Consider the following 16,379-nt stretch of genomic DNA (forward strand, 5'->3'; position numbering starts at 1 on the left):
AAAGCTCCATGACTAGGTTTATGCTCCATATTTCCTGTTAAACATGTATTGAAATGATTGGACTTGACGGAGGATTTGAGTCAGTCGGTCCCGTGTTGTTTCGCCATGGATCACAGCTACTGGGTGGAACTTCTTTGATCGACCATAAGATTGCAGTTCTTCATTTTCATGCAAGAATTGAATGTCAGTTTTACTTGGTATATACTGATCAATGACTTTATTGTAATTTGTGCAGTTGCGTGGGTAGCAGAAGCATTTATTAACAAATGCATCTCCATATTTTTCTTGAAAGAGGTACCAATCCTGAGACTCAGCTATGTCACTTTGAATGATACATGTCAAGTTATTATCTTGATTTAAAAGAGGGCAGTGTTGAATCTGTGACGCTGATGAACGTGCCTGGACAAGCATCGTGGGATCTGTACATCTGAGCGACCCATCGCTACTGAAGGCCAAAGGAAATTCTTTGCATTCAACCGTGCCACATTTTGCCAATGTTGATTGGGGGGGGGGAGGTTTCATCTTCATGATTGATAATGTTTGTTGAATGTTTAAGATTAGGTTATGGCTTGTTGTTGTTGCCTGAAAAATGTAGGAAGAGAAACTTATAAAAATGTTCAATTGATAATTGAATTTAAAATTGATAAAGCCTATTTTAAAACTAACTAAACATGGTAAAATATTACCTTTCCAACAACGAAGGGGTATTTGGAGTGTGGTCTTTGGCTCTGTAACTTCTCTGACATCTTGAGTTTGGATGAGACAGTATGCAGCCCAAAGCTATTTCTAAAAAATTTTGTTTTATTTTCCTCCAATTCTTTATTCCCCCGACTAAAATTCTTTTTTACCTTTTTATTTGTTGTTGAATTAGATGATCTGGGTTCCTTTTGAACCAAATACACAGAAATAGGTTGCAAGTTAACAATGGACTTTGTTTCATGCTGACCTAATATTTCTTGAGAGCCATTAGAAATCTCGGTCCTTGTTTCTCTGTGTTGCATTGCTAGACTATGCTTCGATAGGGAATAACTTGACACATATCTCTCTCTTTCTATTTGAGTATTTTGCTCGTACTCATTTTCATTAGGATTTTCAAAATTTCCAGATTCAGTTTTTGGTCCTTGGAGAATGTTTCTCTTTAAATGGCCACCATATATCTTCTGCCTATCTTGCAAGCATTGAGAAGGAATGATGTTTTTTCTTGCGTTTTCAAGGTTTGATTTTTCATTATTCATTAATGTTGTTGTTGGTTTTTTTACTATCTTTGTGGCAAAAATCTGTTGATTTTCTTTCTTAAATTTTGAGGCAGGAACTGTTGTAACTGATATAATTGATGGACCCTGTGATTGTGAGTCCCTGTAATTCCTTTGATATCCACTGTTTATACTCATGATGGTCTTATGATCGATTCTGGTTGGACATGATTGTTTTTTTTCATTATTTTTTGGCTCTTTGATTGGACTCGCAGAATGTGCTTGTGCATTTTCCTTCACTAATGGTTCAACTGCCCCATTCCTTTTGTTAATAGATATTGATTTTTCTATAGTGTCACATTCCTTTATTCCTCTCAGATTTGGTTGAGTGTCATTGTGTGTTTGATTCATGAGCATATCATTGCATTCTCTCAAATGAAAAGTGCTATGCAAAGTGGGGCTTAAAATGCGATTTTTCTCATGATATGATGAAGAAATTTCGTTATCCCTAATTTTGCTCTTCTTTTTGGCATTCATGATTACTTTGGAGTCAATTTGTTCATTATGTTTCTCTGTATTTGCAATACATGGAGTTGATTCAAGTTTGAGGGATCTGTAGCTCAAAAGCTCACTTGAATTTTGCTGTGTACCCATCATATTGGGAATGTATCCATGTTTTATTATTTTTAATTCATATTCTTCATTTGTTCCCACTGGTATATTAATATTTGAGGAGTGTGATGACTGTATTCCATTAGATACATGCTTTTCACTGCCGTCATCTGTCATGAGATCTCTTGAAATGCAGTCATCAGAGTAATCATCGTCCTTGATGCTACATCTTTCCATCAACGTGTGGGGAGACAGCAACTGGAAATTTGGATTTGATTGATTCTCTCCATCCCTGCTCAATATCTCAGAGGTATCACAAACATTCTTATTTCTTTCCTTTGAAGTTTTATTCCGTACATCATTAATTTCCTAAATTGATCAGTGAATCAATACCATCAGTGAATTAATTGCCTCTTAACTAACTCTATAATAGTTGCTAATAGTTTCATGCTCGTACGTACTTCGCATTGTGTATCAGAACAGGTATTTTCAGATAGGAAAGTTCTTAGCCAATCAAGTTGAATTTTCAGGTTGCCACATCTTGCCTCAGCATTCTGAATTAGTAGCTTCTTTTCTAATATCAAAGTGATTAAAGAAATAACTATTCTTTCTGCTTATAAAGACTAAATAGTACATTATTAGTGTTAAGACAGCTGAGACAAGTTTTGGAATTACTTTCCTCCGGGTAGAAGTTGTTACATTATCTAATAAGCAAAGTTTTTTTATTGAATTAGTTAACCGATATATGGGAGGGAGGAGCCAATCATCTTTGAAAACTGGGAATGAAAAAAAAACCTGTATTTGGTGCAGTAAAACCAAGAATTTAGGAGAATTCATGTTAGTTTACTGGTAAGCAGAAAGTGGACTATCAGTCATGAAGATAGATTGTCATTATTTAATTACCTAAATGTTATCCAAAAGTTATGTGAGCCATGGGGGCTAGAATTAAGTTTGAAGAAATGTTTCTGTTAATTTTTTGAACAAGAATATTTTACCAAAATAATCCACCTTGCAGGAACAAAAATAACAAACAGAATCTATGATGTAGTTACCAGATTTATTTTGTGGAAGCAATCCATAATGCAAAAGAATACAGTGCATGATTCCCTTTAATTTATGTGGAACTACATAGGGTATTCTTTTGAATTAAACATAGAATCATCCAAATATTTGAGTGTTACTATAATTTAGGGGAAAATAGTGCAATTAGTGGAATAGCAAATAAAAAGTTGGGACTCGCGAAAAGGATACTTGGGAAATGCAATGAGAGCAGAAATTGACTTTGTTATTTAGTGTTAGTTAGTCCCCACCTCTAGTGTGTGGTGGGTGAATGGGATCCTCATGAGGTGGGTTGTTTTAACAATCTCTCTTCCAAGGATCCAACCTCTCGGGAAGGCCAGGATTGTAGCATTAGGGTTATTTGATTAACTGAAGATAGTGGGTTCAAATATTGAGCCGAAGGTTTTCTCATCAAAGTCTAATGTCTGTTATTTTACATTATATGAAAGAGCTTCCACAAAAAAACAACATATTATAATAACAAGATATTTGCCTTTCAAAAATATTAGTCTAGGAACTTTTTTGCTCACTCTATAATGTTGATTTCTGAAGTCATATCGTGCCACTTAACTCAGCATATTTTGCAAGAATTAAGGCTTACTAAGATTTTCCTTTATTGCTTCTTAAATTTGCAATTGAGGAGGTCTATGTTTGTTTTGTTTATATTTCCATGTCCATTTTATATTTAATTCTAAATTTTCACTCTTGGTCATGCACTGTGGCTTACTTCAAACACAAAAAAGCTGTTGTTTGAATTAAATGTTTATGCTGGCGATAGTTAATCTCTCTCAATAACAGCACATGATAGCTTTTATATAATCAAATTTGAAGAGCCACACAAACACATGCAATGATAGTTTTGCAAAACTGAGTTGCTCATTTAGAGGTCAATGCCCTATATCTGTAATAGTAGGAATATTAGTTGCCATTAACAAATTTTAGTGATAGTGAACCTTCAAGAAGTGGGGTTAGTATGTAATCGATAAAATTTCATATGCATGAAAAATGTTAAGGTGGAAACCTGTCAATATAATTTTTATTAGGTGTCGCAAAATATGGATGGATGAGAGTGAAATGGCACACATCCCCAAAGATTTCATAGGCAAGTCCATCTTCTTCAAGTGAGGAGTGGGGTAGACAGGTTTTGGGTGGCAAGGTGAATGGCTTGGAATGGCATTAGCAATAGCATAGTCATCACAGCAGTACATAGGTATCAATATCCCCGATGCCACCCATGCACCCAACTGCAATGACCCAGTCTCAAACAGAAAAGGATACCTTTGTAAAAAATCATGGGTTCACCTGATGGCATATCTTTTAACTTTCCCATATTTTTCCTATTTGCTCATAACTTCCTCCCCTCTAAATCTGTATACCCAATAATCCTAGTCATTCCATTGTTTCATTTTGCACTTCAATTTGTAATCCAAAGTACCTACCTACTACATTTGGGATTTATGTCATTCTTTAACTCCTTATATAATAGATGAATATCACTTTCTGGCTACTCTAGTTAGCATAATATCATGGTAACACTTCAACAACATCAAGTCTTCTCCTTCCATTTCTTATCCTCCAAACCACTCATTCATAGAACGGATTTTCTTTTGATAATATCTTTTGGCATTTTCCTCTAACATTCGTCAATATCTCCTAACTAGGTTGTAGAATGGGATATAGATGAGATACTTTGTGGTGGGAATTATGCTTCAACATTCTATTGTGGCTATTATATCATTTTGTTGCTTTATATTTTACTAACACTATATTTTCAGCAAATTTCTAAATCAATAGAAAATTGCTATTTTAGTTGCTTCTATTTTATCCTTTATTCTGATTGCAAATTTCAGTAAGATAATAGTATTCATTTATCAGATGATCACAAGTTATATGCAACATGTCAAAGATGAAAGTAAACAAATTATTACATCAAACAACATGAATAATCCTCATGTTCTTTCGAGGAGTATTGAATTGCATAAAACTTACAACTCCTCTTTTGAGTGAAACAACACAGCCAAGAGACTTGAGCCGCCAATCTAATTTACTTTACAGTAGATCTGGGAACCCAGTTTAGAGTATTCAGTGTTGGACCTAACAAATGAAGTATGTGAACTGCCTCATTTGCCAATGAAAATAAGTATTTCTTGCTACGGCAATTTTTTTACATAATTCACATGCTTGATTGAATAATCACCGAGGACAGGCAATATAATATACATTTTGACCAAAGAGTTGTGGAGAGCATCATGATATGCACCAGATATTAACTCCCAATCGATTAGAAAGCCCAATTTGGGAAGTGTACTACAATGGCCGTCCATGTGTTAATTGGAGCTTATTCCACAAAGCTAGGTTTTCAACTCATTAAGGGCAGAAGCAGTTCAATCCCCCATTTAAAGCAAACATAATATAATAGTTCTTTTCTAAATATTAAAAATAGCAACAGAACAAGGACAAAATAAATTACTGAATAAAATTCTTAATAATACATCTGCGAACACTAAAATAACTACACGCTGTTTCAGACCTGTTTTAAATTCTTATTATGAGAAAAAACGGCATTCGCGATTTCTCGTCATTTAACAGGATTTTAAAGACGAGTGTAACCTAGGAAAACTTCAGATGAGCACATTCGTACACATATTGCTTACCCATCCGAACTTATCACTTTAACTTAGAGAGCTTTTGGCTTAGGATATTTCTCTTTAGCAATATACAGTGACACCATCGTACATATTTTTAGTCTCTCAGAAAATTATCAATTATAACACATTTGTAACTGCTGTAAAACTACTAATTATGAAAGTACTTGTTGGCATTGTTCTATGTCATGTAAGTCCAAAGGCCAGAGTGTTAGCGTAATCTCTAAAGCAAATTACCTTCGTAACAAGCTTGATTTATTTCAGCTTCACCAGAATAGTATTTGCAGTAAGAATTCATCTCCATATTTACTCCTAGGAGTTTTAAAGTTACTTGTAATAATACTCTATCGTTGAGCTGAAGTGACGTGAACCCGGGCAAGTAAAAAATGCATTCGAATTATGATGAAAAACCGCGTAAAATAGCTGGGAGGAGTGTTATCAAGTGCCATAGCAACTCTATTGTGAGCACACAAAACAGGTTGTACGTTCATCAGTTCTATACATCGCAAATCTTTTATACGAACAGAAGAATCGTAATGATCTAACTATATTTATTCGAAGTAATGAAATACAACATTTCGAATCTCATCCGGGAGGGTAATTTTTGCCGTTATTGCTTTTCATTTGTTCGCCTCTGACATCCGACAAACATGGTGGCCGGCTCCGATTGTTTACAGTTGTAAAGAAACATTTAAAAGCCAAGCCTCCCCTGTATTTACCGAAAAAAATTGAACTCATGAGTGAAATGTCTGCTATATTTGCATGTTCAAAATGCTTAACTAGGCATCCTTTCGAAGAATTATCCCAAGGTCAGCAGCTTTGCAAGGTAACCAGATTTATAACGCACATAAGGGTTATATATTTACAAATATTTGTTAGAAATGTTTTGAAGGTTATATTCGTGTATATTTGATAATGTCGTCTTATCATCAACATTCTGTAATGTAGATCTAATTTAATGTTTATTTATTGGCAACCAGTCACTTCTCTGACTTAAACCACAAATAGCATTGTAATCGTTTTGTCATTTTAAAAACATTCTAAGTGGAATACCAATTATTAATTATGGGTATTACAGGAATGTAGAGGAGCTTTCCCTGTTGTGAAGTGTACTTTTTGTCGGTCGGAGTTTCAGCAAACAAAGTAAGTAGTTTTTGGTTCAACAAGGATTAACAACTAATGTGACCCTTTAGCATGTCTCCATGCTAATCGGTTGCATGTTGAATGTGTTATTTCGTTAGTGTGATGTCGGAGTTTCATTTATTTAAGGTGACTCAATGCCAAAGATCTTTCAAATTTCACGGAATAGGGTAAATTCATTCTGTTCTGGTGTAATATTTTCATTAAGTCGGCGGCTGGTAGCGAGCTGTAATTTCTTTGTTTAGTAGTGCTGGTTAGGGAGTGATATTACCTCCGTTTGCGCACCTAGTGATATTTTAGAAATGCAAATTGGTTTTTGGGTTAAATATACATTTATGTTTCCTGTATGTGCTAATTTTAATAATTTATAATAAAATTTACAGCAAAAGCAGTACTAGTACAATTTGTAAAAAGTGTGAGCAGAATGTCAAGCTTTATGGTAAGCCTTCGGCTTGTGAATACTGTAATATTATTGCTGCTTTCATCGGAAATAAGTGCCAGAGATGCACCAACTCAGAGAAAAAATGTGGCCCACCTGTGACATGTGAACAGTGTAAGCAGAAGTCTGCATTTGACCGTAAAGATGAAGACAAGAAGGTATTGTCTGACTTTGCATCAATTTAAATTGATATCTTAAACATTATATCAATAATCATCTCTTGAGTTCATTTTCGCTTTAAGGTTGATGGAAAGCTCCTTTGCTGGCTCTGTACTGTATCCTACAAAAGAGCATTAGCCAAAACTAAGCAAAGTGAATCAGAAAGACGTTCCCACATAAAGTTGGCTGCACACCGTGCTGGAGGGAAAAGTAAAGAGCACCATCAAAAGTAAGTAGAATTAAATATTGTTAGTTAAAGTTCACTAGAGGCAATTTTTCCAATATGCGAGCACAAGATTGAGTTACATTGCAAATCAGAGCAATATATTCTGATTGATTTTTTTAAATATAACCAACAGCAACGCCACTGCGTTGTAATAGTTACAGTGGTCCAGTATATTTATCTATATCGAATTAAATGGATATTCCTTTCCTACATTGGCAAAGTTTCAGTGCTAATAGTTACAGCAGGGAACTAAAAATAGCAAATTTTCCACTATGGATGTGAATTTGATTGACATGTATTTTATTGTAAAATCATATTTTTAGTGAATATTACCCAAAAATAGTGAAAGGGCAGCCATTTTGTGGAGACGGCTCCAAAATGTTAATAATTATTTGAGGAGGAATGAAAAAGCTTTTATTCTGGAAAATGAAAGAGATCTTTGGGATCATTATAAAAATGAGATTTTATTATTATCCCATTCCCGTCTATGATAGATGAATAAATAGTCAATCCAGATTCTTCCCAAATGTTGCTAAGGCATTATAAAAGAAAGTGCTTGGTTCTAAAATAAATATTTTAAGCGTTTATAGATTTTTTCTGGAATCTTCATATTCTGATTGATTTATCTGTATAATTATTTGAAGATTGGTTGATAGTGTGATAATATTATTTAGTAAGAGAGTGCACTTTGCCTAGATAATGGAAAAAATTGAGAATTCACGTAATGATTGAGGGGCTAAAAAATGAAAACTCTTTGGCAGGGTTACTAGTGATGGGGATAAATCATAACAAGTTTCATCAAAATCTGAGGTTATGGGTGCCAACATTATTTTCTTTAGATGCAGGAGTATGTGTGTGTGTGAAATTGAAATGCCTTAAAATTAAGATAATTTATTTGTTTGCTGATTGCATATGAGGTGAGTCAATATCATCCATTTTCAATTGATTATTTTGATGGAAAATATGTCAAACAGCTCGCAGCAGGGTGTCTTTTTGAGATTGTTTAGAGGGCACCTCATACCCATTGGGGTGTGGGGATGTTTCCTGACTAAATCAGTTGTGCAGCAAGTGGTCATATCCGTTCATGATGTTGCAGCAGAGGAGTGAATAACTCTTCAAAGACAAAGTTACTTGCATCATTCAGGTGAGAAATCTAATTGGCAACATATATAGTGCCCAGAATGAGATTCTCCGTTAGACTATGCCAGCAAGGGAAATCCCCTTCCCATGTGACAACCTCTCCCTCCTACCATGCTCTCTTAACTGTGCATGATTCAGAAGATAGTGAATACTTATCACATTTGCCCTTTGGACAGGGCGAGAGGACATGAAGAGTGAGTTTAATGAAGTGAGGCTGTAGTTGGAGAGAGAACATTTTACATGTTGTATAATTCTCAAGATGAATTCTTGCATTCCAGATCTTTTCCCACACTCTTGACATAACTTAATACCAAGAATTAGGTGTTAGGGCTATGGTTGTGTGGGTTCAGAATCCAAACTTGTTTGTGAAATTATCCCAGGGGTATCTAATAGCCAAAGTATTTGGACAAGTGTGTATTCAGAATAAAGTGATGTGGAAAGTCTTTGTATAGTATGCTGATTGTCAGCCTTGTAATGTGTCTATGCTCCAGAGTTCATTATGGAGTGCATGACATCATTTGTCCACAGTCATGGTTTTGTCTTGTTTTCCACCTTGTTTGTGTTAGTGAGGAAATAACACTGTTCTAGCAAAGTCTTCTATCCAAAATCCTCCCTTGTAAATGCTGTAATCAGTCCATAAATTCATAAAAACTCTCCCGACGGCATTTTTTCCTAAACCTTTTGGTAGTTCAGCGGGAATGTTGTGTACCCCCACAGCCTTATTTGATTTCAATTTTTTTATGCCCTTCCAATCCTGCCGTCCGGTCCATTGGATAAGAAATGCAGTCTGAATTGGCTGGAGGACAAGCATATGTCAAAGCCATGGATTGTTTTCATATTATTCCCAGGTTTCCAATAAGGCCTGCATTCTCTTCCGTTATCAATATAGGCACGGGCACCATAGGAGTCACAACAAGCGCCCCAGTCGAGTTGATGTGACGAAGCTAGGAAATACGGAAGATGGTGGTGGGGCTGGGAGTGGGGGCCCTCCAGCCAAGGTTGGTCGTGTTAGCAGCTCCGTTGGGTCTGTTGCAGCGGCTGCCACAGTCTCGGCGTCAAGGGAGCCACCCGACCCTAATTCATCAGACCATGTTGTTGCCATGACGCAACTTAAAGAAACAATTGCTTCCCTCCAGAAGCGGTTAAATTTGAAGGATCAGCAGATGCTCTCTAAGGACAGACAGGTAAGGCATCTCACGCTGAATTTAATTTGTCCATGTAAGTCTTTTTTTTTCTTCTTCACATTGAAAGAAGAGCCCTTACTTCTGATTGCTTCATAAGTCTGTAAAGTCGAGCTTATTAAATGCAGCAGTGTCAGGACCCAAGTGATGCCAGATTATGGATATATTTGGAGCCTGGGTTTTTTGTGGTTACTAAATTTTTTTTTAGTATTTTCAGTCGAGCAGGCAAATGTTTTCATAATGATCTGTGTTTATCAAATTCTTAGATGGATTCAATGGATATGGAAAATAATCTGGAATATCTTGTTTTTAAAGATTGAGAAACAGATATTTAACGCTTCAGTATGATGCTTTAAGTGAAAAAAATTCTTTGTTAATTGATGCTTATCACACATGACATGGTACAATGGTACACCGATAGGAAAACTATTAGTGTACTTCATATATTTAAAAATGAGTGCATAACTTATAATCTGGCAGCATTTACTTTGCCACGCTCAGTTTATGAACAGCTGATTCATGGTAATTGCAATGACTAATATTCTCATCACTGGTGACTGAACGTATAGGCTTTGCAGTTGTAAATATTTATGATTTTTTTTCTACTGAGAACCTGGTCTCAATCTTTGATTGATATTCTTTAGCTTCTTCTTTTTTACTTTTATCTCTTTTACATTGCATCACATCAGATATCTTTTGTTCTCTCAAGTGATACACAATCGAAGAATCAAGGCCACCATCTTTCCATTTGTCCAAATTTATATTTTCCATTTCCTTAAACTCAGGGATTGATTGATACCATTTGCATTGTAAAGAAAAACCTTAAAAAATGAGCAACATGAGCCATTTTTAAACAGATTTCGGGATACTTTCTAAGGCATGTGAAAGGACCTACATTCATTCTTTAAAGATGTGTATATTAATTATTTCCAATCCAAATTGTCCTAAATTTAAACCACTGAGAAACCTACATTTATTTAGATAGTAAGTAAGTAAGTAATTTTATTTGCCCAACAGATTTGTACAATTGTAAAAAACAAGGACAGATATAGGACACGTCAATGTTATATAAAGAAATGATAAATAATAAGTACATGTTTAAATACAAAGAAACTCATGGGACAAGAAGTTCATTAATAGAATAAAACATTTTACAGAGTAAATATTTCTGAAGGTTGAGCTTAAATATAGGCAGCTTATGTTGTGCTTTCAGTTCTTTAGGAAGTTTATTAAAAATCATGAGGCCCATATGTTTAGGTCCATGGGCGGCGGTGCAGGTTCTGACAAAGTTTTGGTGGAGGTCAGCAGAATGCCTTGTGTTATAATTGTGAACGTTGGCATTGGAAAGATAACTAGAGAAGTTGCTTTTGACATACAAAGATGCGCAATACATATACACACAGGGAATGGGTAAAATTTTCAATTTTTTAAAAAGGGGACGACAGGATGCTGCAGGAGGAGCAAAGCAAATAAGTCGGATGATCCGTTTTTGAATTTTAAATATAATATTTGCATTAGGTGAAGGGCCCCATGAAAGAATACTATAAATAACATGAGAGTAAAATTCACTAAAATAAAGAGACAATAAGACCTCGGTATTGACGGTATGCCTAATGAATCTGATAAGATGACAAAGTGAACTCAACTTATTACGAAGTTTGAGAATATGGTCATCCCAAGACAGACGACTGTCAATAGAGATGCCTAGAAAACATGAGTAGTATCTCAGTGTCAATTGTGATTGTACATTTTTCCAAACCTGTGTTTGGACATTAGTTGTGATTTTCTTGTGCAAAGTTTGATAATATGTAGTGCATGGTTTTAAAAATGGCCTCAAAGAAAAATCAGTGAGAATACAGCCATCAGAGGATAAAAATACCAGTGAAAACCTTGTCCATGGAACGTGTTATCATATTTTACATTAATATATTTGGGAAAATTTTTTCTCTTAACAAGTGTTTCATTTTATGAATAAAATTCTGGAAATAATGATGATCATCAAGTGAGGTTACACTGTGCCACAACCTGACACTCAACACTTAAATAAACCATTCTACAATTCCATATTCTTCCTCCAACTCGTTCACCACCCCAATCCTATCCCTGCCCCTTCCTTGTTTGCATTACTTTCTGCCCTCTGTCACAGTCTTCAACATCACATTGCCAATCTAAATGCTTGGCATCCATCTTACCTGCCTCCTTATGATTTCTCCCAATAATCCCCTCTCCTCCCCAACCATGCCTAGCAATTCCTTGTTTGTTTTCCTTTTGTCCATTTCAGCTTTTCCATCCTTTTCCGCGTCCATCTTTCGAAAACCTCCAATCTACACCTATTATCCTACTTCAATGACCATGTTTCCGCACCACACATAACTAAGCTCCACATCAAAGTTTTAACAAGCCTTTTCTTAACATCCTTATTCAACGTCCCTGTATAAATTCCTTTTTCGTTGTGAAAGGTTCTTTGCCTAATGCAGTCCTCCTCCTTATGTCCCTACTGCTTTGACAATTAAGGTCCAAAACACTTCTGGCATACATTAACTATTCCACCTGCTTTAGTTTTAGCCCTCCTATTTCAACGTTTAACTTCTTCACTTTATCTTCCCTTACGTCTCCTACCATTGGCAGAAAGGACCATTGGGTCTCAATTTCAGCCAAATAAAGACCTCAATCTATCTATCTATTGGCACAACTTTCTTCCCAGTGGATCTTGACTCACTAATCTCGCCAATTCTCCTACTCAACCAATTCACCATCTCTTTTGAGGTTCACTCACACTGTAATATTTGCCCCTTCGTTTTCTCCAAAGTATTTGACTCCATTTACAACTCCCTGTTGGTCCATAAGTTCAAGCATGGATATTACATCCATGGCATTTCTCCATCTTTAATCGACAACTTCCTTAGCTCTTGCTATCATGGTATACTAGTTGAAGGCATATCCTCCACTTTTCTTCCTGTACCATCTAGAGGACCTCAGGGCATTGCCCTTGGCACCCTCCTCTTTGGGTATTTATAGATTTTATTATTGACAGACTTGTTAAGACAGTGATGTAGGGGCAACTGTTTGGCAGGGAAGGTATGGGGAGGAAAAGGATAGGAATGTTGGACAGAATAAAGGGAGCTGAAAGTATGTGGAAACAAGAGCTGTGTAATGTAGTATGGAGGTTAAATTGTATCTTGTCTGATGATACTAAGTAATGTAGCAATGATCAGTGTGTGCAAATATTCAACCTATAATATTAATAATCTGGGAATTTTCCTGATACTCTGAAGTCTAGGTGTGGACGTTGTGTCTAATGTTTTTCTACCAGCATCATGTGCTAATTTCACAACCTTAATGTTACCTGTAGATCTTGATTATTCTCCCAAGACCCATTGAACACACTATATGACTTTGAACTCACCATGAGTAAAGTTCAAGTATTTAAATTTCTTTGTAACACAGCCGACTCATTTTCTACATAATGAATTGGTTTTCAAAAATCAATGCCAATATGGTTTTTTATGATACAAGGCTGTTTATTCTGCATGAGTTCATACATATTTTTTGCCCTCTCCTTAAAATTAGTTTCTTGCTGCATGGCAAAGCCATCAATTCTGATTTTCCTGCAAATATGGTAATCCCTCAATCCATTCATTACTTCAATCCATTCAATACTTCCTGTTGAGATATTATGTTTGCTGGTGCTTGTGGCATCCACCCACTGCCATTGTTTTCTAAGCTGTTCACGCCATATCTCTGGAAATGCTCAGCTTTTGCAAACTTATTCTCATGTCACGTAAGTTGTATTTACAAACTTAAGTAGCTGCTTACTTTTTTCTGGCAGATAACCGAACTGAAGGCTAATCATTTCACCATAGAAAATGACCTGCGTAATAAAATGAAGAACGTGCAGAAGGAGCATGAGAATAAAGTGGAAGTGCTCTTACAGAAGATTAAGGCTCTGCAGAAAGAAGTAGCGACACTGTCTAAGGGTAAAAACAAAACCCTGAACAGCAGCACCAGCAGCAATAAGGATGTGGCAGGGAGTGGCAGTGGAACAGACAGTCCTTCTATTGCACCCTAGGGGGAGGGGGAGGGGGTGAGCGTCGTGCTCGCTCGAAACCAGCATCCCTTCCCCATCTGTTATCCCGTTTGGCCATCAGTATACTCCACATTGGACTCCAAAAAACTGCTCAAAATACATGTATAAACTCCATGGACCCTCCAGGAAATAATGGTAGAAATCAAGCATCCCTGAACTGAGAAATGGACAAGAGGCAAGCATGAAAGTTTTGCTTAAAATATGATTTTGAGCAGTTTCCTTTTTGGTTAGGATTAATAAATTGCTTTGACCACGATGACATATCTATATTTTACTATGTATGTTTTATCTATAAGCATCAACTGAACCCAAATTTTGCTTCAGGTGGTGATAGTATTAAATTTTATGGAGTGAAGTTTGTTACCCTCCATAACATTCATTACGTATTGAAATCGTGCATTATGGGCTCTAGTTGTTTAATATCTCATTTGGCTTGGATAGATTAATTCTTCTGAAATAATTATTTTTATTATGGTAGTGTGATTCAAGAAAGGGTATTTTTATTTGTCTAAAAGGGTTAAAAGGAGAGAACTTTTTAAGTGTAGTTATTTATTTTATCTTCTGTTCACAAGCAACAGTAATCTGTCCCAAAGTTCATACATTTGTGAAGGTTACTCACATAAGCTGTGACTAGGGCATCATACTGATGGAATTCCACATTTACTTTGTATCTTTGTGTTGGAATACTCAATTGTAAATGTCCTTAAGGAATTAATTGCGATTCTAGTGCAGATTTCAATTTTTTTTATTCTCGAAAGCATTGTGCTTTTACCTCAAAAGCGATAATAATCTATGTTCAAATTTACTAAATATTTGGTATTAAGATATGAATTTTCAGATGAAAAATTTTGTAACCAGAAACTATATCCAGGTTAACATAAAAGTATATTTGTAACCAACCTTCGATTGAATTTGAAAGAGATGGGGTCTTGTGTGTGTATGTGGCAAATCAGAACATATTTTAGTATTCAATTCTTATAAATTCAAAATGTAAAATATTTTACATCATGCCCATTTAGAATTGATTCATTTTAGTTCCTTAATTGAGCAGTTAATATTAATTATTATTTCATTAATTTAAGACTGCTGTATCGCATTCTTTTTAATAATTTTACCATTCAAGGCATTCATATATTTTTGTATTCAATTAAATGCATTTTCAAAACTTACTCGATAGGATACTTGGGACAGCCATTCCAGAATGCCTTTATGTACAGAAAGTTAAAATTCTGAAATGGATTCCAAGAATAGCTTCCAGAAGCTATGAGTATTTACTGTGTTGGATTTTATTAAAATGTGTTTACACTGTCATCTTGGCTGTCTGGAATAAAAGGAATCATGTAAATGCTTGTGAAATGTTATTTGAAAGTAGTTACGGTGGAATGAATTGCAGTCATGTCTGGGGACAAATTTTATTGTATCTATCTGAAATGGAGTTATCCTTTAAATGGGGGAAATGGGGACATTAAACTGTGGCCCACTCTCCGGAAAACAACTTTCTCACATGTGGCGAAAAGGGATGTCATCGTTTCTCCGTAACCATTATAATTTCTCAAAATAATGGAATGGATGGAATATTTTTATTTTGAGGAATATATTTTAATAAAATTTCAAAGTATGATAGTGCACCACAGAGGTGAGGGTGACCAAATGGCCCAGAATTGATATAAAATCATTGTTGATTGTCAATTACTCTTTGTTAAACTACTTGTAACTGGAAAAGTAAGCTTCCTGCCAGTAGAGGGATTTTTATGCAAAACAAGAAATGTACAGTTTTCTATTCCCATTTTTGAAATTCTCTTTCCCACAAGATTGCTTAACTTAATCCACCTCATTTTGAGACCACTTGCGTTGAAACCCCTGGAGCCTCTTATGGCTTCTTCATTTAGGGGACTATTTTTACTTATCATTGTTTTGAATTATTTTCACAATTTCCCTTGGATCTCATTTTTGGTGGTTTAATACCACACCTACCCAATGTGTGAAGTAAATATCATGAGTTCAATTAGTTATATATCTTTGACTATTTTGTCTTGGTAAAATTTGTGTGTTGATTTGCGCTTGATTCATTTCTGCTTTTTAGATTTTTAGGTCGTAATTCAAATGACTATCATTAAAATGCCATCAACAAATTTTGCTTCATAGTTAGCATTTGTTGCATTATTTTACCATTCACATCTCGTGAAGAAATTGAGTGAGCATTCTTCAGTCGTAGGAAAAAGTGTTCACCTTTGAATGGAATGCTATAGCCTTATTATTTCTTCATAGGTACCTCAGGCCAAATATTTTAATTATAACACCCGTGTGAGATACACCACAATCTGCTGAAGGCATGGGACTTGTACGACAATGTAACAGTAAAAAAATCTTAAAAACAGTAATCAACCCCAAGGTCAGTTTGGTTGGTGATGGTCGAGTTACCAAGTATTAAGTCCCATATGACATTCTCATTAACACATCAGGGTAGGGGGGCCAGTTCCTTTCCCTGTGCCGATTAT

The 16,379-nt window shown here is 35.5% G+C and overlaps 1 protein-coding gene across 1 annotated transcript; it reads left to right on the forward strand.

Annotated features, from left to right (window-relative positions):
• Nucleotides 1–6,147: 6,147 nt before the first annotated feature.
• On the forward strand, nt 6,148–15,535 carry LOC139689320 (protein FAM76A). The gene is made up of 6 exons (XM_071586398.1): nt 6,148–6,335; nt 6,588–6,652; nt 7,033–7,246; nt 7,331–7,476; nt 9,503–9,797; nt 13,624–15,535. Exons 1-6 carry the CDS (start codon nt 6,246–6,248, stop codon nt 13,861–13,863), a joined length of 1,050 nt encoding a protein of 349 aa, XP_071442499.1. The 5' UTR covers nt 6,148–6,245; the 3' UTR covers nt 13,864–15,535.
• Nucleotides 15,536–16,379: the final 844 nt, after the last annotated feature.

This window comes from Hetaerina americana, unplaced genomic scaffold, assembly GCF_022747635.1.
Source record: "Hetaerina americana unplaced genomic scaffold, ioHetAmer1.1.p SCAF_22, whole genome shotgun sequence".
Classification (NCBI taxonomy): domain Eukaryota; kingdom Metazoa; phylum Arthropoda; class Insecta; order Odonata; family Calopterygidae; genus Hetaerina; species Hetaerina americana.

Excerpts from the sequence above, each read along its gene's own strand:
- LOC139689320 (XM_071586398.1), top strand. The coding sequence starts at position 6,246 with ATGAGTGAAATGTCTGCTATATTTGCATGTTCAAAATGCTTAACTAGG. Across the intron at positions 6,336-6,587 it reads AAGGTCAGCAGCTTTGCAAG|GAATGTAGAGGAGCTTTCCC; the intron begins GTAACCAGATTT and ends TGGGTATTACAG. Across the intron at positions 7,247-7,330 it reads GTAAAGATGAAGACAAGAAG|GTTGATGGAAAGCTCCTTTG; the intron begins GTATTGTCTGAC and ends TTTCGCTTTAAG.